The sequence below is a fragment of the Pseudophryne corroboree genome, chromosome 1, assembly GCF_028390025.1.
Source record: "Pseudophryne corroboree isolate aPseCor3 chromosome 1, aPseCor3.hap2, whole genome shotgun sequence".
Lineage (NCBI taxonomy): Eukaryota > Metazoa > Chordata > Amphibia > Anura > Myobatrachidae > Pseudophryne > Pseudophryne corroboree.
Genome location: NC_086444.1, coordinates 207813999 through 207837159, shown reverse-complemented (window position 1 = coordinate 207837159; position 23161 = coordinate 207813999). Strand labels below are relative to the sequence as shown.

At 47.1% G+C, this 23161-nt stretch overlaps 1 protein-coding gene across 1 annotated transcript in view; it reads left to right on the top strand.

The window, feature by feature from the left end:
• PCSK1 (proprotein convertase subtilisin/kexin type 1) overlaps positions 1–23161 on the top strand; it is a 127347-nt gene that overhangs the window by 64365 nt on the left and 39821 nt on the right. The window contains exons 9-10 of the mRNA XM_063964045.1: positions 6923–7023; positions 8171–8404. Coding sequence (XP_063820115.1) covers positions 6923–7023; positions 8171–8404 — 335 coding nt within the window. The remainder of the gene's footprint in view (positions 1–6922; positions 7024–8170; positions 8405–23161) is intronic.

Genomic DNA, 23161 nt, shown 5'->3' with positions numbered 1-23161 from the left:
TTTATACCTGCAGCAAGGAAGGGATTGGCTAGGCAATTATGCAGATTAACAATACTGACAACAGATTGGAGGAAATGATCAGCTGACAGAATCCAAGATGGCTGCGCCCATGCAGACACTTGGAGGGAAGTTTGGTTTGTAATCCATGTGGTAATGAAAACAGTAATGGCGGCGCCGGCCACTGGAGACAGGAGACGCCAGGCTGACAAGTGCACATCCAACCACGCGGACACAGCGGAGGCCGCGGCTGACGTAATCGCCACTCTGACACTCTGCATGCAGAAGCTCAGGGACGGCGGCGGAGGCCGCGGGAGACGCCATGCCAGATGTAATAAGGCGTTACTGTGACAGCGTCTCAGAGAGACAGGAGAGGATGCAGGAATGTGAACATTAGGATAACAGATGGGATCCGGTCCTGGAGCGCTGAGCCAGCCTTAGGAGGCATCTGATGGGTAAGAAATGGCGTCCAGATACCCGGATCGTGACAGCACCCCCCCCTTTAGGAGTGGCCCCAGGACACTTCTTTGGCTTTTGAGGAAACTTGGAATGGAATCTCCGGACCAAGGCAGGAGCATGGACATCAGAAGCATTGGTCCATGAACGTTCCTCAGGGCCGTAACCCTTCCAGTCAATAAGATACTATAGTTGACCGTAACGGTGACGTGAGTCCAGGATCTTGGCCACTTCATACTCAACGCCTCGTTGAGTTTGGACTTTCGGAGTTGGAGGAAGTGAGGAATGAAACCGATTCAAGATCAGCGGTTTCAACAGGGAAACATGGAATGTCCTGGGTATTTTTAAGAAGGGAGGCAACTGGAGTCTGTAAGCAACAGGATTGATGACTTGTTCAATTTTGAAAGGACCGATATAGCGAGGTGCAAACTTCATACTGGGAACTCTTAACCTCAAATTCTTCGTGGATAACCATACCCGATCACCCACCTTGAGAGCAGGAACTGCTCGACGCTTCTTATCCGCAAACTTCTTGTACCTGAACGATGCCTTGAGCAGAGCTGATCGTACGCTCTTCCAGATATTGGCAAACTGATGCAAGGTGATATCCACTGCGGGAACAGAAGTTGCTGGAATCGGTTGGAACTCAGGGACTTTAGGGTGGAATCCAAAGTTAGTGAAGAATGGTGTTGAAGCAGATGAAGAATGATACTGGTTGTTATGACAGAACTCGGCCCAGGGAAGTAATTGAACCCAGTCATCTTGAGAGGAGGACACATAGATGCGGAGGAAGGCCTCCAAGTCCTGATTCACCCTCTCGGTTTGACCATTGGTCTGAGGATGGTAAGCCGTGGAAAACTTTAGCTTGACTTGGAGGACTTGACATAAACTTCGCCAGAATTTGGCTGTGAATTGAACTCCTCGATCTGAGATAATTTCTTCAGGAAGACCGTGGAGTCGGAAGATCTCTTGTATGAATACTTGAGCCAACTTGGAAGCTGACGGAAGACCGGTGAGAGGAATGAAGTGTGCCATCTTGGTGAACCGGTCAACTACCACCCAGATGGTATTGAACTTGTTGCACATGGGTAAGTCTGTAATGAAATCCATCGACAAGTGGGTCCATGGTCGACGGGGAACGGATAGTGGAACCAGTTGCCCCGCAGGCGACTGGCAGGATACTTTATGTTGGGCACACTTTGGGCAAGATGCAATAAACTCCAAGACGTCCTTTTTCAGAGTTGGCCACCAATAGGACCTAGAGATAAACTCCAGGGTTTTTTGGATACCTGTATGTCCGGCAAAACGGGAAGCATGGGCCCAATGCATGAGCTTCTTCCTTAGCATCGGCTTCACAAAACTTTTCCCTGAGAGTCCATCCCTACCGTGGCGTAGAGTCCATCCCTACCGTGGAGAATGCCAACGGATTTATAATAGGATGCTTGTCTGAAGACTCTGACTCATTTTCTTGCTCCCATGAGCGGGAAAGGGCATCGGCCTTGCGATTCTGAGAGCCCGGACAGAACTGGAGTTTAAAGTCGAACCTGGAAAAGAAAAGTGCCCATCTGGCCTGACGAGGGTTGAGACATTGTGCGCCCTTCAGGTATAAAAGGTTCTTGTGGTCTGTAAGTATGGTGATTGAATGAGAAGCTCCCTCCAACAGATACCTCCACTCTTCTAGAGCGAGCTTGATGGCTAGCAACTCCTGGTCGCCAATGGCATAGTTGCGCTCAGCTGGGGAGAACTTCCGGGAGAAGAAACTGCAAGGGTGTAAATGGCCATCTTTAGCCCTCTGAGATAACACCGCTCCTACTCCAACGGAGGAGGCATCCACCTCTAAGATGAAAGGAGAGTCGATGTCAGGCTGTTTCAGAACAGGCGCAGAGATGAACCTTTGTTTTAAAAGATGAAATGCTTGCATGGCTTCTTCAGACCACTTGGACGGGTTAGCACCCTTCTTAGTGAAAGCAGTAATAGGCGCCACAATGGTGGAAAAGTCTCGTATAAACTTTCGGTAATAGTTGGCGAACCCTAAGAACCTCTGGACCCCTTTGAGGGTTAAGGGTACCGGACAATTTTGGATTGCTTGTAGTTTCTCAGGATCCATCTCTAGTCCGGAACCGGACACAATGTACCCTAGAAACGGAATGGACTTGACTTCAAAGACGCATTTTTCTAATTTGCAATAGAGATGATTGACACGGAGACGGGACAGAACCTCTTTAACCCAAAAACGATGTTCCTCTAAATCGTTGGCAAAAATGAGGATATCGTCTAGATAGACCACGACATGACGGTATAGAATGTCTCTGAAGATCTCATTGACAAAATGCTGGAAGACAGCTGGAGCATTGCTCAATCCGAAGGGCATGACGAGGTACTCATAATGTCCGTCACGGGTGTTAAAGGCGGTCTTCCACTCGTCACCCTCACGGATCCGGATGAGATTGTATGCACCTCGCAAGTCCAGCTTTGTAAAGATGGTAGCTCCGCTAACTCTGTCAAAGAGCTCAGTAATCAGGGGTAAAGGATAACGGTTCTTGATGGTAATGTCGTTCAAACCTCTGTAGTCGATGCACGGCCGCAGACCACCATCTTTCTTTTTTACAAAAAAGAAGCCTGCGCCGGCTGGGGAAGAAGAAGGTCGAATGAACCCCTTTGCTAGGTTCTCTTTAATGTATTCCTCCATAGAATGCGTCTCAGGCAGAGACAACGGATAAGTTCGGCCTCGAGGTGGAACCTTCCCTGGAACGAGATCAATCGGGCAGTCCCATTCTCTATGAGGAGGAAGGATATCAGCAGAAGCTTTACTGAACACATCCGTGAAATCTTGATATGGAGGAGGTGGAACATCAGACGACCTGGGGGAGGAAGAACAGACAGGCAATACTTTAAACAAACATGTCTCTGCACAGGAGGAACCCCATGCCAGGATTTGCGTAGTCGTCCAATCAATTGTAGGATTGTGAAGACGGAGCCATGGAAGGCCCAGGACCACAGGATGTGTGGCTCTTGGAATCACTAAAAGTGAAATAAGTTCGGAATGAAGAACTCCCACTCTCAGACGAACTGGTAGAGTCCTTAGAGCAATAACAGTATCAAAAATTTTACTGCCATCCACGGCAGTTAAGGAAAAGGAGGAAGGAAGTCTCTCGGTGGGTAGGGACCACCGTTTAACATAGGCTTCAGTAATAAAGTTCCCAGCTGCTCCGGAATCAAGGAGGGCAATGACGTTCCGATAACGTTGAGCAACTTGAAGCGAGACTGGGAGATTACAATCATGAGGAGATGGAGAGGAGATCATTACTCCTAGCCGGCCCTCTCCTGGGCGAGCTAGGGTTTGGAGTTTTCCCGGACGTTCGGGACAGGCATTGATGGTGTGAGACGGAGCTGCACAGTAAAGACAAAGAGACTCAGAGAGACGTCTTCGGCGCTCAGCAGGAGTTAAACGGGAACGGCCAATTTGCATGGGCTCATCTTTAGATGGTGACAGCTGACGAGGAGGAGGAGCAGAAGATTTTGGAGCAGATGATCTTCCACGCTCAGTTGCTCTCTCTCTGAAACGTAAATCAACTTTCGTGCAGAGTGAGATTAGCTCATCTAACTTAGAAGGTAAGTCTCTGGTAGCTAACTCATCTTTAATAAGCTCAGATAAGCCATGCCAGAATGCAGCATACAGGGCCTCGTCGTTCCATGCCAGTTCGGATGCCAGGATCTGGAACTGTATCAGATATTGTCCTACAGTACGTGACCCCTGGCGTAAACGGAGAATCTCGGATGAAGCTGAGGTTACCCGGCCTGGCTCGTCGAAGATGCGCCTGAATGTTGACACAAATGCAGTGTAAGAAGATAGCAGGGTGTCGGACCTCTCCCATAACGGTGATGCCCAGTCAAGGGCGGAGCCACTGAGAAGAGAGATGATGTAGGCAATTTTTGTACGGTCACTGGGAAAATTGCCAGGTTGTAGCTCAAACTGAATCTCACACTGGTTGAGAAATCCCCTGCAGAATCTTGGAGATCCGTCAAATTTTGCTGGCGTTGGAAGATGAAGACGTGGAGCAGAAATGGGTAAGGTGGGTGGGGTTATAGCTGGAGTCACTGTGGTTGACGCACCAGATGCGCCTGATCCACGGAGAGTTGTCTGAATCCCATCCAGCCGAGTAGAGAGATCCTGGAGACAGCGGATGATTTGGCCCTGTGCAGCCTCCTGATGTTCTAGTCGGGCTGCCAGTTCTTGCATCGGCCTGGCCGCTTGATCCTGGTCTCCGGCTGGATTCATTAGGTCAGTGCTTACTGTCACAACTGAGGGCCTGAGCTGACGGGAGGCAGCCTCAGTTGTAGGGGCTGAGATGTACCGGAACCTGGGAGGTTGTATCAGACCCCTGGACATGTAAGTAACATGAATAATAACTGCCCGAAGGCGTGACCATGACAACTTGGATAAAAGTCAATGATGTTTATTATGACAACTCTGCAACACAGCAGCAGTAAAAGAAAACGTAAAAGTCAGCAAATAATAAATACAGTTCCTGGGTACTACAGGATGGCAGGAGCCACAGGGCACTGGTAGTGTGAGATAGTTCTTATGATCTTCTAGATGGAAAGTCCTTACCAGGCCCGACTGTAGCAATGGAGATAACCCAGGATTGTGCCAGCTGGTGTTCCAGGAAAAGCTGGGTTGCTGAAGGTAAAACAGCTGCTGTGGATACTGGCTGGAACCAGACTGTTGTTAGCACGGAGTGGATACTGGCTGGAACCAGTTAAATAATAAATGAACTTGGGAGCGATGAAATATGAACTGAAATGTAGAACTTGAGAGCGGAGAAATAATAATACCGGTGGAGAGTGGTAAAGTGTAGAAAGGACACCGGCCCTTTAAGGAAAGCTGTACTCTGCTGGAAGCTGAGCTGGAAGCAGGTAATGTTGTAGCTGGAAACAGATGAATCCACAATGGATTGGAGAGTCAGGCTACACCGCAGGTGGAATGCTGGTGCGGGTCTCTATGGTGGAAGTCTTGAGACAGGAGCTGGAACCTGGAAGACAATCACAGGAGAGAGACAAACAGGAACTAGGTTTGACAACCAAAGCACTGACGCCTTCCTTGCTCAGGCACAGTGTATTTATACCTGCAGCAAGGAAGGGATTGGCTAGGCAATTATGCAGATTAACAATACTGACAACAGATTGGAGGAAATGATCAGCTGACAGAATCCAAGATGGCTGCGCCCATGCAGACACTTGGAGGGAAGTTTGGTTTGTAATCCATGTGGTAATGAAAACAGTAATGGCGGCGCCGGCCACTGGAGACAGGAGACGCCAGGCTGACAAGTGCACATCCAACCACGCGGACACAGCGGAGGCCGCGGCTGACGTAATCGCCACTCTGACACTCTGCATGCAGAAGCTCAGGGACGGCGGCGGAGGCCGCGGGAGACGCCATGCCAGATGTAATAAGGCGTTACTGTGACAGCGTCTCAGAGAGACAGGAGAGGATGCAGGAATGTGAACATTAGGATAACAGATGGGATCCGGTCCTGGAGCGCTGAGCCAGCCTTAGGAGGCATCTGATGGGTAAGAAATGGCGTCCAGATACCCGGATCGTGACACATAAATTCTACTGCTGGATTTGGTTTGTTTTTTAATTGTGTTCTAATTGTTCTAATTGTGCATTGTTCTAATTGTGTATATTGTGCCGGCCGACTGATGCTTATCCATCTATATATACTGTGTAAAATTTTAAACATTATGCCCTTTTGAGAAAGGGGAAGTAAATAAAAGTAAAATATTGTTTTTACCATTTACCTGCGCTTTTCTTATTATTTATTTATATACTACTGGCTAAAGAAAAGACACTGATATTTTGCAGGATTTGTTTGTGTTTGTTCCATATACTGTACGTTACCTTATTTAAAATGCATGTAGTCATAGGGATCATTGTGTCTTATAACCAATGCAGGGAAATGGCACTGATGACCCCATTTGAATGTATACTGTATATCTCTGATTTCTTTTTTTCTCCAAGAATGTAATAGCTACATAATGGAGGTAAGGTGCAATCAGGGAGATTGTTGGACTATTCAGGGAGTCAGGGAGATTGCTACTATTTCGGGGAGTCTCCTGCAAAATGAGGGAGGGTAGGCAACTATGGCTGAAAGTGAAATGTAGAATGAAAAAAAAATATGGAAAAAACTAATGTAACACATTGAAGGTCACTGACACATTTGGAAATCTGGAGTTGTGCATAGTTTGCACATGTACATTCCACCCACCAGCAGCATTGTACTCAAACCCTCGGGTTTGTGTACAACTCTGAATCCGGTCCAAAGTCTGCAGTCTAAGCACTCCAAGATGGCTGACCCCCAGTACCCAGTAAGCTGAAGTTAAATTTGTTATTAGTGGTATTAAAGGGGGGGAAAAAAGAAAGAATTTTCAGTGATTTGTGTACTTTCTCATGTTGGTCAATATTTAGGTAAGTGCTGATCTACATAATGATTGCACCGAAACACATACAGGGACCTCCGCTTCAGCACCATTGGCTGCTGGGATCTTTGCTCTCGCTCTAGAACAAAAGTAAGGATGCCCTTTGATCTGTTTCTTATCTTTTGCTAGATACACCAAAAGTCTAAGATGTATAAAACATTTGACCAAATTACAATTTCAAGAGTCTATACATTTCTGTGTTTCTTATCAGCAAACTACTTTGTGTAAATTGTGCTTAAAAAAAATAGTATAAAGCTGTTTTTAAATGTATATGAAAAATTTCTATACCATTAACATGTTCTTTTAAACAACGTATTTTCTTGGACCAAGAATTAAACTATTCAGAATGGATTTCCTGAAAATGGAACGGATTATCCAATATCACAACTTATAGGCCCTACACACATGCCGATATCACTGCACGATATGAACGATCTCGTTCATAAATGAACGAGATAACGTTCATATCGTGCAGTGTGGAGTCACCAGCGATGAACGATGCGAGGCCCCGCGCTCGTTCATCGCTGGTGACATGTCGGCTGTGCATGCAGGCCAATATGGACGAGATCGTCCATATTTGCCTGCACGTCTATGGAGCCGGGTGACGGGGGGAGTGAAGAAACTTCACTCCCCCGTCACTGCCCCCCCGCCGCCGGGTCGGCCGTATCGGCCGTCGGGCACCTCGGCGGCACATCGCCTAATGTGTAGGGCGCTTAGAACCAATGTTCTACTCTGATGTACAATTATAAAGTGTACTAAAAGTAACTACAGTAATTTGTTAAAACGAAAGTGTCATTGGGCATAGGGGGTTATTCAGGTTTATTAGCCAACCAAAAAAAGCACACTAATGGGCAAAACCATGTTGCACTGCAGGTGGGGCAGATGTAACATGTGCAGAGAGAGTTAGATTTGGGGTGGGTTATATTGTTTTTGTGCAGGGTAAATACTGGCTGCTTTATTTTGACAATGCAATTTAGATTTCCGTTTGAATACACCCTACCCAAATCTAACTCTCTCTGCACATGTTACATTTGCCCCACCTGCAGTGCACATGGTTTTGCCCATTAGTGTGCTTATTTGGTGCGCTATCAAACCTGACTAAGGCCCATAGTCTAATTTAAATGTTGGTAATTTTTATATTAAATATTTACTGTGAGAACTTTTTTGGTCAACAAGTTCAAACAAAAATGTGCAAAAGGTATATGCATAAAATTGTAATTTTTTTTCTATCTTTAAGTCCTAATCTCACATGGAGGGAAATGCAACACTTGGTAGCCTGGACAAGTGAGTATGACCCGCTGTCCAATAATCCTGGATGGAAGAAGAATGGAGCGGGACTCATGGTAAACAGTCGGTTTGGGTTTGGGCTGCTCAACGCTAAGGCACTTGTGGATTTAGCAGATCCTAAAACTTGGAAAGGGATCCCTGAGAAGAGAGAGTGCATTGTTCAAGACAGCAATTTCTCCCCCAGGTAAACATATACATTTTGAGATAATTGCAATATTTCACATTTCTGCTAGTAAATTTGTCTTGTTATAGCCAAAAATATGCTCTTATGATTTTGGAAAATGGAATTAAAGTGCATTTATACAAGGATTCATGTACACCTATAAACTGCACTATAAAAGGACAAAATCTGATAGGACATTATGGATAACTGCAACATATGAAGTTAATCAATGGATGAAGACATTTTGGAAACTGAACCAATATGAAATGCAGTCCAAAAAGCAGTGACTTGTGATCTCACTGATGTCAGGCTGCTTCTGCAAGTTGGTTCAGTCCACAAAATCTCTGCCTCCACAGTGTGTAGGTTCAAGGGACATTTTTTGTATTTTTGTCACATGCAAAATGCCACTGTGCCATTTTCTGCCCTGCAGGACTAAGTAAATATTGAAGAAATAGGTGGAGGGTGCGTAGTGTTTCCCCCCTTCTTGAACGAAGGGGCCCATGTGCACTGCACACCATGCACCCTTTATTGATACACTCCTGCTATCCTCCCAGACTTCTGGATGAGTAGGTCACCCTCCTGCTTCTGCCCACTTCTCTAACAAAGTGGACTGAGTGGTGACTTGATGAATTGATATTTAGCAATTTGTGTATTGGACACTCCCCTCACACTAGCCACTTTGAACTTCCCATCTGGGATCTCCCAGAGAGGTGCATAAAGTGGGTAAGTATGGGTCCCATGTCACCCACCTTTTCAGGGATGGTATCGGGATCCCGGTGCTTGGGATGCCGGGGGTCAAAATATCAACCGCAGCATGCCGTTGCGCAGGATCTCGACACCTGTTTGGTAAGTATACTAACACTAACCACCTACTCCCATAACCCTCCCCGCTCTGCAGCCTAACCCTTACCCTCTCAGTGGTGCCTAATCCTGTCTCCCACCCCCGTAGCCTAACCCTAACCCTCCCCAGTAGTGCCTAAGCCTAACCCCCCCCCCAGCCTAACCCTAACCATTCTCCCGCAGCCTAACCCTAATCCCCCTCCCACACACACACACACTCACAGCCTGATCCTAGCCCAGCCCGGCAAACTTACAATTGGGATGCCAGCCATCGGAATTCCGGCATCAGCATTTTGATCTATGTCGGTGTCCCAGAGCCGGTCTTCTGACCAGTGTTGGGGTTCCGGCATCTACATTCTAACTGCCGCCATCCCTATTGCTGGTATGGTGACCTGATCCCTATCATAATTTTGAGTTGCACAGTATGCAGCACGTTTTGGGTAATTCCTATTTCCTGCCCTGTAAACTCCCATTGTATGGTGTATGAAGTAGTAGGTGACAGTGCTGAACGGGAAAAACCTCCCAACATGCCGGTGCTCTGGATCATAATGTTTGAAGCTCCAGTTTATTTCACCAATTAAAATATGGTAGCAACTAGAGATGAGCGGGTTCGGTTTCTCTGAATCCGAACCCGCACGAACTTCATGTTTTTTTTCACGGGTCCGAGCGACTCGGATCTTCCCGCCTTGCTCGGTTAACCCGAGCGCGCCCGAACGTCATCATGACGCTGTCGGATTCTCGCGAGACTCGGATTCTATATAAGGAGCCGCGCGTCGCCGCCATTTTCACACGTGCATTGAGATTGATAGGGAGAGGACGTGGCTGGCGTCCTCTCCATTTAGATTAGGAGAGAGAGAGAGAGATTGACCTGAGGCTGATACTGTAGAAGAGAGTGCAGAGTTTAGTGACTGACCACAGTGACCACCAGCAGTGCAGTTGTTTTATTTAATATATCCGTTCTCTGCCTGAAAAAAACGGTACACACAGTGACTCAGTCACATACCATATCTGTGTGCACTGCTCAGCCCAGTGTGCTGCATGCCTGCATCATCTATGTATATATTATATATCTGACTGTGCTCAGCTCACACAGCTTATAATTGTGGGGGAGACTGGGGAGCACTGCAGTGCCAGTTATAGGTTATAGCAGGAGCCAGGAGTACAAGACAGTCACATACCATATCTGTGTGCACTGCTCAGCCCAGTGTGCTGCATCATCTATGTATATATTATATATCTGACTGTGCTCAGCTCACACAGCTTATAATTGTGGGGGAGACTGGGGAGCACTGCAGTGCCAGTTATAGGTTATAGCTGGAGCCAGGAGTACATATTATATTAAAATTAAACAGTGCACACTTTTGCTGCAGGAGTGCCACTGCCAGTGTGACTGACCAGTGACCTGACCACACTGACCACCAGTATAGTTAGTAGTATACTATATTGTGATTGCCTGAAAAAGTTAAACACTCGTCGTGTGACTTCACTTGTGTGGTGTTTTTTTTTTTATTCTATAAAAAACTCATTCTGCTGACAGACAGTGTCCAGCAGGTCCGTCATTATATAATATATATACCTGTCCGGCTGCAGTAGTGATATATATATATTTTTTATATCATTATTTATCATCCAGTCGCAGCAGACACAGTACGGTAGTTCACGGCTGTAGCTACCTCTGTGTCGGCACTCGGCAGTCCATCCATAATTGTATACCACCTACCCGTGGTTTTTTTTTCTTTCTTCTTTATACATACATACTACTACATCTCTTTATCAACCAGTCTATATTAGCAGCAGACACAGTACAGTACGGTAGTTCACGGCTGTGGCTACCTCTGTGTCGGCACTCGGCAGTCCGTCCATAATTGTATACCACCTAACCGTGGTTTTTTTTCTTTCTTCTTTATACATACATACTACGACATCTCTTTATCAACCAGTCTATATTAGCAGCAGACACAGTACAGTACGGTAGTTCACGGCTGTGGCTACCTCTGTGTCGGCACTCGGCAGTCCGTCCATAATTGTATACCACCTAACCGTGGTTTTTTTTTCTTTCTTCTTCATACATACATACTACGACATCTCTTTATCAACCAGTCTATATTAGCAGCAGACACAGTACAGTACGGTAGTTCACGGCTGTGGCTACCTCTGTGTCGGCACTCGGCAGTCCGTCCATAATTGTATACCACCTACCCGTGGTTTTTTTTTCTTTCTTCTTCATACATACATACTACGACATCTCTTTATCAACCAGTCTATATTAGCAGCAGACACAGTACAGTACGGTAGTTCACGGCTGTGGCTACCTCTGTGTCGGCACTCGGCAGTCCGTCCATAATTGTATACCACCTAACCGTGGTTTTTTTTTCTTTCTTCTTCATACATACATACTACGACATCTCTTTATCAACCAGTCTATATTAGCAGCAGACACAGTACAGTACGGTAGTTCACGGCTGTGGCTACCTCTGTGTCGGCACTCGGCAGTCCGTCCATAATTGTATACCACCTACCCGTGGTTTTTTTTTCTTTCTTCTTTATACATACATACTACTACATCTCTTTATCAACCAGTCTATATTAGCAGCAGACACAGTACAGTACGGCAGTTCACGGCTGTGGCTACCTCTGTGTCGGCACTCGGCAGTCCGTCCATAATTGTATACCACCTACCCGTGGTTTTTTTTTCTTTCTTCTTTATACATACATACTACTACATCTCTTTATCAACCAGTCTATATTAGCAGCAGACACAGTACAGTACGGTAGTTCACGGCTGTGGCTACCTCTGTGTCGGCACTCGGCAGTCCGTCCATAATTGTATACCACCTACCCGTGGTTTTTTTTTCTTTCTTCTTCATACATACATACTACGACATCTCTTTATCAACCAGTCTATATTAGCAGCAGACACAGTACAGTACGGTAGTTCACGGCTGTGGCTACCTCTGTGTCGGCACTCGGCAGTCCGTCCATAATTGTATACCACCTACCCGTGGTTTTTTTTTCTTTCTTCTTTATACATACATACTACTACATCTCTTTATCAACCAGTCTATATTAGCAGCAGACACAGTACAGTACGGTAGTTCACGGCTGTGGCTACCTCTGTGTCGGCACTCGGCAGTCCGTCCATAATTGTATACCACCTACCCGTGGTTTTTTTTTCTTTCTTCTTCATACATACATACTACGACATCTCTTTATCAACCAGTCTATATTAGCAGCAGACACAGTACAGTACGGTAGTTCACGGCTGTGGCTACCTCTGTGTCGGCACTCGGCAGTCCGTCCATAATTGTATACTAGTATCCATCCATCTCCATTGTTTACCTGAGGTGCCTTTTAGTTGTGCCTATTAAAATATGGAGAACAAAAATGTTGAGGTTCCAAAATTAGGGAAAGATCAAGATCCACTTCCACCTCGTGCTGAAGCTGCTGCCACTAGTCATGGCCGAGACGATGAAATGCCAGCAACGTCGTCTGCCAAGGCCGATGCCCAATGTCATAGTACAGAGCATGTCAAATCCAAAACACCAAATATCAGTAAAAAAAGGACTCCAAAACCTAAAATAAAATTGTCGGAGGAGAAGCGTAAACTTGCCAATATGCCATTTACCACACGGAGTGGCAAGGAACGGCTGAGGCCCTGGCCTATGTTCATGGCTAGTGGTTCAGCTTCACATGAGGATGGAGGCACTCAGCCTCTCGCTAGAAAAATGAAAAGACTCAAGCTGGCAAAAGCAGTAGCACCGCAAAGAACTGTGCGTTCTTCGAAATCCCAAATCCACAAGGAGAGTCCAATTGTGTCGGTTGCGATGCCTGACCTTCCCAACACTGGACGTGAAGAGCATGCGCCTTCCACCATTTGCACGCCCCCTGCAAGTGCTGGAAGGAGCACCCGCAGTCCAGTTCCTGATAGTCAGATTGAAGATGTCAGTGTTGAAGTACACCAGGATGAGGAGGATATGGGTGTTGCTGGCGCTGGGGAGGAAATTGACCAGGAGGATTCTGATGGTGAGGTGGTTTATTTAAGTCAGGCACCCGGGGAGACACCTGTTGTCCGTGGGAGGAATATGGCCGTTGACATGCCTGGTGAAAATACCAAAAAAATCAGCTCTTCGGTGTGGAACTATTTCAACAGAAATGCGGACAACAGGTGTCAAGCCGTGTGTTCCCTTTGTCAAGCTGTAATAAGTAGGGGTAAGGACGTTAACCACCTCGGAACATCCTCCCTTATACGTCACCTGCAGCGCATTCATAATAAGTCAGTGACAAGTTCAAAAACTTTGGGTGACAGCGGAAGCAGTCCACTGACCAGTAAATCCCTTCCTCTTGTAACCAAGCTCACGCAAACCACCCCACCAACTCCCTCAGTGTCAATTTCCTCCTTCCCCATGAATGCCAATAGTCCTGCAGGCAATGTCACTGGCAATTCTGACGAGTCCTCTCCTGCCTGGGATTCCTCCGATGCATCCTTGCGTGTAACGCCTACTGCTGCTGGCGCTGCTGTTGTTGCTGCTGGGAGTCGATGGTCATCCCAGAGGGGAAGTCGTAAGCCCACTTGTACTACTTCCAGTAAGCAATTGACTGTTCAACAGTCCTTTGCGAGGAAGATGAAATATCACAGCAGTCATCCTGCTGCAAAGCGGATAACTGAGGCCTTGACAACTATGTTGGTGTTAGACGTGCGTCCGGTATCCGCCGTTAGTTCACAGGGAACTAGACAATTTATTGAGGCAGTGTGCCCCCGTTACCAAATACCATCTAGGTTCCACTTCTCTAGGCAGGCGATACCGAGAATGTACACGGACGTCAGAAAAAGACTCACCAGTGTCCTAAAAAATGCAGTTGTACCCAATGTCCACTTAACCACGGACATGTGGACAAGTGGAGCAGGGCAGGGTCAGGACTATATGACTGTGACAGCCCACTGGGTAGATGTATGGACTCCCGCCGCAAGAACAGCAGCGGCGGCACCAGTAGCAGCATCTCGCAAACGCCAACTCTTTCCTAGGCAGGCTACGCTTTGTATCACCGGTTTCCAGAATACGCACACAGCTGAAAACCTCTTACGGCAACTGAGGAAGATCATCGCGGAATGGCTTACCCCAATTGGACTCTCCTGTGGATTTGTGGCATCGGACAACGCCAGCAATATTGTGTGTGCATTAAATATGGGCAAATTCCAGCATGTCCCATGTTTTGCACATACCTTGAATTTGGTGGTGCAGAATTATTTAAAAAACGACAGGGGCGTGCAAGAGATGCTGTCGGTGGCCAGAAAAATTGCGGGACACTTTCGGCGTACAGGCACCACGTACAGAAGACTGGAGCACCACCAAAAACTACTGAACCTGCCCTGCCATCATCTGAAGCAAGAAGTGGTAACGAGGTGGAATTCAACCCTCTATATGCTTCAGAGGTTGGAGGAGCAGCAAAAGGCCATTCAAGCCTATACAATTGAGCACGATATAGGAGGTGGAATGCACCTGTCTCAAGCGCAGTGGAGAATGATTTCAACGTTGTGCAAGGTTCTGATGCCCTTTGAACTTGCCACACGTGAAGTCAGTTCAGACACTGCCAGCCTGAGTCAGGTCATTCCCCTCATCAGGCTTTTGCAGAAGAAGCTGGAGACATTGAAGGAGGAGCTAACACGGAGCGATTCCGCTAGGCATGTGGGACTTGTGGATGGAGCCCTTAATTCGCTTAACAAGGATTCACGGGTGGTCAATCTGTTGAAATCAGAGCACTACATTTTGGCCACCGTGCTCGATCCTAGATTTAAAGCCTACCTTGGATCTCTCTTTCCGGCAGACACAAGTCTGCTGGGGTTGAAAGACCTGCTGGTGAGAAAATTGTCAAGTCAAGCGGAACGCGACCTGTCAACATCTCCTCCTTCACATTCTCCCGCAACTGGGGGTGCAAGGAAAAGGCTCAGAATTCCGAGCCCACCCGCTGGCGGTGATGCAGGGCAGTCTGGAGCGACTGCTGATGCTGACATCTGGTCCGGACTGAAGGACCTGACAACGATTACGGACATGTCGTCTACTGTCACTGCATATGATTCTCTCACCATTGAAAGAATGGTGGAGGATTATATGAGTGACCGCATCCAAGTAGGCACGTCACACAGTCCATACTTATACTGGCAGGAAAAAGAGGCAATTTGGAGGCCATTGCACAAACTGGCTTTATTCTACCTAAGTTGCCCTCCCACAAGTGTGTACTCCGAAAGAGTGTTTAGTGCCGCCGCTCACCTTGTCAGCAATCGGCGTACGAGGTTACATCCAGAAAATGTGGAGAAGATGATGTTCATTAAAATGAATTATAATCAATTCCTCCGCGGAGACATTGACCAGCAGCAATTGCCTCCACAAAGTACACAGGGAGCTGAGATGGTGGATTCCAGTGGGGACGAATTGATAATCTGTGAGGAGGGGGATGTACACGGTGATATATCGGAGGGTGATGATGAGGTGGACATCTTGCCTCTGTAGAGCCAGTTTGTGCAAGGAGAGATTAATTGCTTCTTTTTTGGGGGGGGGTCCAAACCAACCCGTCATATCAGTCACAGTCGTGTGGCAGACCCTGTCACTGAAATGATGGGTTGGTTAAAGTGTGCATGTCCTGTTTTGTTTATACAACATAAGGGTGGGTGGGAGGGCCCAAGGACAATTCCATCTTGCACCTCTTTTTTCTTTTATTTTTCTTTGCGTCATGTGCTGTTTGGGGAGGGTTTTTTGGAAGGGACATCCTGCGTGACACTGCAGTGCCACTCCTAAATGGGCCCGGTGTTTGTGTCGGCCACTAGGGTCGCTAATCTTACTCACACAGTCAGCTACCTCATTGCGCCTCTTTTTTTCTTTGCGTCATGTGCTGATTGGGGAGGGTTTTTTGGAAGGGACATCCTGCGTGACACTGCAGTGCCACTCCTAAATGGGCCCGGTGTTTGTGTCGGCCACTAGGGTCGCTAATCTTACTCACACAGTCAGCTACCTCATTGCGCCTCTTTTTTTCTTTGCATCATGTGCTGATTGGGGAGGGTTTTTTGGAAGGGACATCCTGCGTGACACTGCAGTGCCACTCCTAAATGGGCCCGGTGTTTGTGTCGGCCACTAGGGTCGCTAATCTTACTCACACAGTCAGCTACCTCATTGCGCCTCTTTTTTTCTTTGCGTCATGTGCTGATTGGGGAGGGTTTTTTGGAAGGGACATCCTGCGTGACACTGCAGTGCCACTCCTAAATGGGCCCGGTGTTTGTGTCGGCCACTAGGGTCGCTAATCTTACTCACACAGTCAGCTACCTCATTGCGCCTCTTTTTTTCTTTGCGTCATGTGCTGATTGGGGAGGGTTTTTTGGAAGGGACATCCTGCGTGACACTGCAGTGCCACTCCTAAATGGGCCCGGTGTTTGTGTCGGCCACTAGGGTCGCTAATCTTACTCACACAGTCAGCTACCTCATTGCGCCTCTTTTTTTCTTTGCGTCATGTGCTGATTGGGGAGGGTTTTTTGGAAGGGACATCCTGCGTGACACTGCAGTGCCACTCCTAAACGGGCCCGGTGTTTGTGTCGGCCACTAGGGTCGCTAATCTTACTCACACAGTCAGCTACCTCATTGCGCCTCTTTTTTTCTTTGCGTCATGTGCTGATTAGGGAGGGTTTTTTGGAAGGGACATCCTGCGTGACACTGCAGTGCCACTCCTAAATGGGCCCGGTGTTTGTGCCGGCCACTAGGGTCGCTTATCTTACTCACACAGTCAGCTACCTCATTGCGCCTCTTTTTTTCTTTGCGTCATGTGCTGATTGGGGAGGGTTTTTTGGAAGGGACATCCTGCGTGACACTGCAGTGCCACTCCTAGATGGGCCAGGTGTTTGTGTCGGCCACTAGTGTCGCTTAGCTTAGTCATCCAGCGACCTTGGTGCAAATTTTAGGACTAAAAATAATATTGTGAGGTGTGAGGTATTCAGAATAGACTGAAAATGAGTGGAAATTATGGTTTTTGAGGTTAATAATAATATGGGATCAAAATGACCCCCAAATTCTATGATTTAAGCTGTTTTTTAGTGTTTTTTAAAAAAAACACCCGAATCCAAAACACACCCGAATCCGACAAAAAAAATTCGGTGAGGTTTTGCCAAAACGCGGTCGAACCCAAAACACGGCCGCGGAACCGAACCCAAAACCAAAACACAAAACCCGAAAAATTTCAGGCGCTCATCTCTAGTAGCAACCAATTACGCATTTGCTTTGTCTAGCACTGATGTGCTGTTGGCACAGGATCCGGTCAAGATCCCGGCGGTCGGGATCCTGGCAGTCGAAATACCAACACTGGGATCATGACACTACTTGGAATGCCAACACCGGCATCCCGAATAGTGTCAGGAGGCTGCCGGGATCCGGTACGATCACGCGCGGATGCCTGGAGAGGTAAGCTGCGGGAGGGGTGGGCTTTAGGTTTGGGCTGCGGGTGGAGGGTTAGGCTGTGGCCTGGGGGGGTTAGGTTTAGGCTGTGTAGAGGAGGGTTAGGATTATACTTCCCCTGTCGAGATTCAGACTATCGGGATGCCACTACGGTATCCTGACCGCTGGCATATTCTACCTAACTCATTTGTACCACACTAATAAATAAAGCTGAGTTGAATAAATTAATAAATATAATTCTGGTTAATACTGTTTACTCATAATACATTTACATTAAATAAATCTATGCATGTACAAACACAGGCAGATGCTACGCTGTGTTACAAATTATTATTGCAGTAATACAATGCAATTCAGTTTGCAAACAGCTTGTTTGATTACAACGGCATTAGGATAAAGGGCCTAATTCAGACCACGATCAGTGACTCAGACATGCGAAGGGACGCCCAGCACAGGGCTAGTCCGCCCGCATGTCTGTCCCTACCCCCCCCCCCCTCCCCGCACAAGTACAAAAGCATTGCACAGCGGAGATGCTTTTGTACTTGACGAGTAGCTCCCTACCTGAGCACGGTCCGGGCACGCCTGCGTTGCCCATGCCGCGTCCCTAAAACGGCGGCCATCCCCCTCCTGCCCAGCGCCCGCCTCTACGTGTCAATCAGGCAGAGGCAATCGCTGGGCTGAGATGGCCATCGGCTGTCTGGCATGCGCCGGCGCACTGCGGCAGGACAGACCTGTGTGAAAACGCACAGCAACGATCAGGTCTGAATTAGGCCCAATGAGCGTTCCCCCACATGATTATTTTAATGCACATTTTGGCTTCATTTTTCCTTGGATATGGCAGAAAAAAATTAATTACATTAGCATTATTCATATTTTTTTTCCTTGTGCATTCAAAAGCTTTAAATATCTGTACAAATAGACACTGTGATATAAAAATAGACGATTCAAGCAAACTAACTGAATAAATTATATTTATGTCAACACTCCATAATTCCATGTCATTGGTGAAATTAAACACCATGGAAGTTGCAACATATAATTAGTCTACCGAACTAAGGGAATGTAATCAGCGAGTATTGCTAGAACAAAATATTATTCAAGATATATAAATATAACATATTATTTACAGTCTTCTGGAGAGTAAAGGAGTTATACTGTATTTAGGAGTTTTATTGTGGTATTATAACAGTTTCAATAGATACAAAGTAATCCTTTTTTACTTTTCATAAAATTTTAACTGTCGAGAAATATATTCCGGACTTCATTATTCAATAAACAATACTATATTAAATGACTAATGATATGGGAATAATAATCTCCACAAGTGTAATAATAATATTAGACATCACCAAGGACGTCTGTGATCATATAAGACCTGGGCAGGACTCAATTGTCAGCGAATGCTTTCGCCCCGCCGACTATGTGCGGCAGCCGCCTCATTAACAGCAATTGAATTCCCCCTTTCACCGGCAATTGAATTCCCCCCACCCCCTGTGCTTATATTGAGATCATTATATTCTGTTTAAATAGAATTAAATGTTTGTTAAAAAACGTTTCAATAATAAAAAAAGAATTGCTGGCATGAGGTATTTCTAAAGCTGGACAGACGCTATACAGTTATCTGGCAGAATATCTGCCAAATCTGGCTGGTTGGAATGAAAATCTGGTAATAGAGGACAGCAAATGACAATTCACCTTTTGCCCCCAAACAGTGGAAAATGGACAAAACCTGTTGTTCAAATTGGTTAAATCGCGGATTTAACCAATTTGTATGAACAACAGTTTTGTCCGTTTTCTAGTGTTGAAGAGCAAATTGTCGACTGTCATTTGCTCTCTTCCATTACCAGATTATCATTCCAACTAACCAGATCTGGCAGATACAGTATTCTGCCAGATAATTGTATAGTGTACAGTATGTCCAGCTTTAGTTTATTAAATATCCTGGATTTCATTGGTAATGCAGAACGGGTTCACTACGGGTGGCCGGCGGTCGGGCTCCCGGCGACCAGCATCCCGGCGCCGGGAGCCCGACCGCCGGCTTACCGACAGCTTGGCGAGCGCAAATGAGCCCCTTGCGGGCTCGCTGCGCTCGCCACGCTACGGGCACGGTGGCGCGCTACGCGCGCCACACTATTTTATTCTCCCTCTATGGGGGTCGTGGACCCCCACGAGGGAAAATAATTGTCGGTATGCCGGCTGTCTGGCTCCCGGCGCCGGTATACTGAGCGCCGGGAGCCCGACCGCCGGCAAACAGAAGACCACCCATGCAGAACACGGATGGCTATCTATATTGATTCCAATGTGTCCTTACTTCTTGCAGTTTAGCTTAAACTGGACATACAGTATACAATTATCTGCCAGATCTGACTGGTTGGAATGAAAATCTGGTAATGAGTGAGAGCAAATGACCATTTGCTCCCAAACACTGGAAAATGGAAAAACCTGTCATTCAATGTTTGGGAGCAAATGGTCGATGTTCATTTGCTCTCATCCATTAGTAGATTTTTATTCCAAACACCGAGATATGGCAGATAATCTGCCAAAAAATTGTATAGTGTACGCCCAGCTATTTATTCTGCATTGAATGCTTTCCATGTATCATTTGACACAAATTAAAACTATACATACAAAAATAGTAATTTAATACCTACCGGTAATTCCTTTTCTCCTAGTCCGTAGGGGATACTGGGATGGTAAGAGTTACCATGGGGTATAGATGGGGTCCATTGGAGCCTGGCACTTTAAAAATTCTTCAGTGTGCTGGCTCCTCCCCTCTATGCCTTTCCTGCAGGCTCAGTCTAGGAAAACTGTGCCCGAGGAGACGGACATACTTTGAGAGGAGGAAAACAGATAAAAAAGTGGAGAGATACGAACCAGCACACAACATAACAGGAGGATAGCAGCGCAATACACAACTTGAAACTAGGGACCCCTGCAAAACCGAGCGACCATACTGAAGGTCCTCAGTAGCCATGGTATCGACCCTGCAAAACTTTACAAAAGTGTTTGAACCAGACCAAGTAGCAGCTCGGCATAACTGCAAAGTTGAGACACCACGGGCAGCTGAACCAGGAAGAACCCACCAACCTTGTGGAGTGGGCCTGAACAGAACTCGGCAGCGTCAAGGCTGCTGAAGAGTAAGCCTGTTGGATAGTCATCCGGATTTAACGAGCAATGGACTGCTTTGAAGCAGGACATCCAATCTTCGTAGTGTCATAGAGAACAAACAGGGAATCAGATTTCTGGTGATGAGCAGTTCTCTTGACATACACCTTCAAAGCCCGAACGACATCCAAGGATTTTGAGGCAGTCGATGTGTCAGACAACACAGGAACCACAATTGGCTGGTTGATGTGAAATGCCGACACAACCTTAGGCAGAAACTGTGGACGAGTCCTGAGCTCCGCTCTATCCTCGTGAAACACCAAGTAAGGGCTCTTACAGGATAAGGCCCACAATTCCGAGACACGCCTTGCAGAGGCCAAGGCCAACAACCCGGTGCAAAGGTTCAAACCACTCTGATTGCAGAAAGTTCAGGACCAAAGTGAGATCCCACGGTGCCATGGGAGAAACAAAGGGTGGTTGAATACAAAAAACACCTTTCAGGAAAGTCTGGACTTGCGGGATGACAGCCAACTGTTTCTGGAAGAAAACAGATAAGGCCGAGATTTGAACCTTGAGGGATACCAAACAAAGGCCCATATGACCCTGGGAATGAGAGGATTCAGAGGGAACATATAGATGAACTGGTAAATCCACGGTGCCATCAGAGCGTCCACCGCTGCAGCCTGTGGATTCCTCGTCCTGGTGCAGTAGCGCCGCAGCTTCTTGTTGAGACGAGAAGCCATCATGTCGATCAGGGGGCAGCCCCACTATTGAACCAACTGTTGGAACACCTGCGAGTGAAGGCCCCATTCCCCCGGGTGCAGATCGTGTCTGCTGAAGAAGTCTGCTTCCCAGTTGTCCACTCCTGGAATGAAGATGGCCGACATGGCCCTGGTGTTGCGTTCTGCCCAGAGGAGTATCCTGGACACCTCTCGCATTGCGGCCCTGCTTTTTGTTCCTCCTTGTTTGTTTATGTATGCCACCGCCGTGGTGTTGTCTGAATGGACATGTAGGGCCTGATGTTGGAGGAGAGAAGTAGCTTGTAGAAGGACATCGTAGATCGCCCTGAGTTTCAGAATGTTTATCGGAAGAGAGGCCTCTTGAGATGACCACCTTCCCTAAAACTGAGCCCCTTGGGTGACAGCACCCCAACCACGGAGGCTCGCATCCGTCGTCAATAGAACTCAAGCCTGAGTTCCAAAGTGTCGACCCTCTATCAGGTGGGGGATCTGTAACCACCATAACAGGGAAATCCTTGCTTTTGGTGACAGGGATATCCGCTGGTGCATGTGCAGGGTGAGCCGGACCATTTGTTCAGCAGATCCAGCTGGAATGGACAGGCATCGGCTTTTCCGTACTGGATAGCCTTGTACGAGGCTACCGTCTTGCCCAACAGCCGGATGCAGAGATACACTAAATTTTCGGGGGTTTAAAAACGGAGCGCACCATTGTTTGAATTGTCAAGGCCTTGTCCATAGGAAAGAACACCTTCTGAGACACCATGTCCAATATCATCACCAAGAACTGCCGTCTCTGTGATGGTACCAGGTGTGATTTCTGCAGATTGAGAATCCACCCTTGATCCATCAGAAGCCATGTAGTCAGGGTGGTGCTTTCTAACAACCGAGCTTTGGACACAGCCTTTATGAGGAGATCGTCCAAGTATGGAACGATGTTCACACCCCTTACGCGGAGTTTTAGCATCATCTCCACCATCACCTTTGTGAACACCCATGGAGCCATGGATAGACCAAAGGGTAGGGCCCGGAACTGGAAGTGATCTTCCTTCAGTGCAAACCTGAGGTAAGCCTAAGGAGGTGGCCATATTGGGATGTGAAGGCACGCATCCTTGATATCAAGGGATACCAGGAATTCCCCCTCTTCCAGGCCTGAAATCAGGGAAATTTGAGGGATTCCATCTTGAATTTGAATACCCATATGTATGGGTTCAGAGATTTGAGGTTCAAAATTGGCTGGGCCTAACCGTCCTGTTTCGGTCCCATGAACAGGCTGGAATAAAACCCTTTTTTCTGAGCAGAGGGGGAACTGGAACAATGACCTGCATTTGTTGCAGGCGTTGGATGGCCTCTAGCAAGGTAACCTTGGACATAGGTGAAGCTGGTAAGCCGGATCTGAATAATCTGTGAAGAGGGAGCTGTTGAAACTCCAACCGGTATCCTTGGGAGACAATGTCTCTCACCCAAGGATCCCGGCAGGATTCCACCCAAACATGGCTGAAATATTTGAGGTGAGCACCCACCTGAACTTCCCCTTGAGGCCGGGGCCAACCGTCACACGGAAGGCTTGGTAGAGGCAGAGCCTGAACTCTGTTCCAGGGAATCTGCGGCTGCTGGTCTGCATGCTTTACCTTGGTTTCCCCGAGCAGCATTGGAAGCAGCTC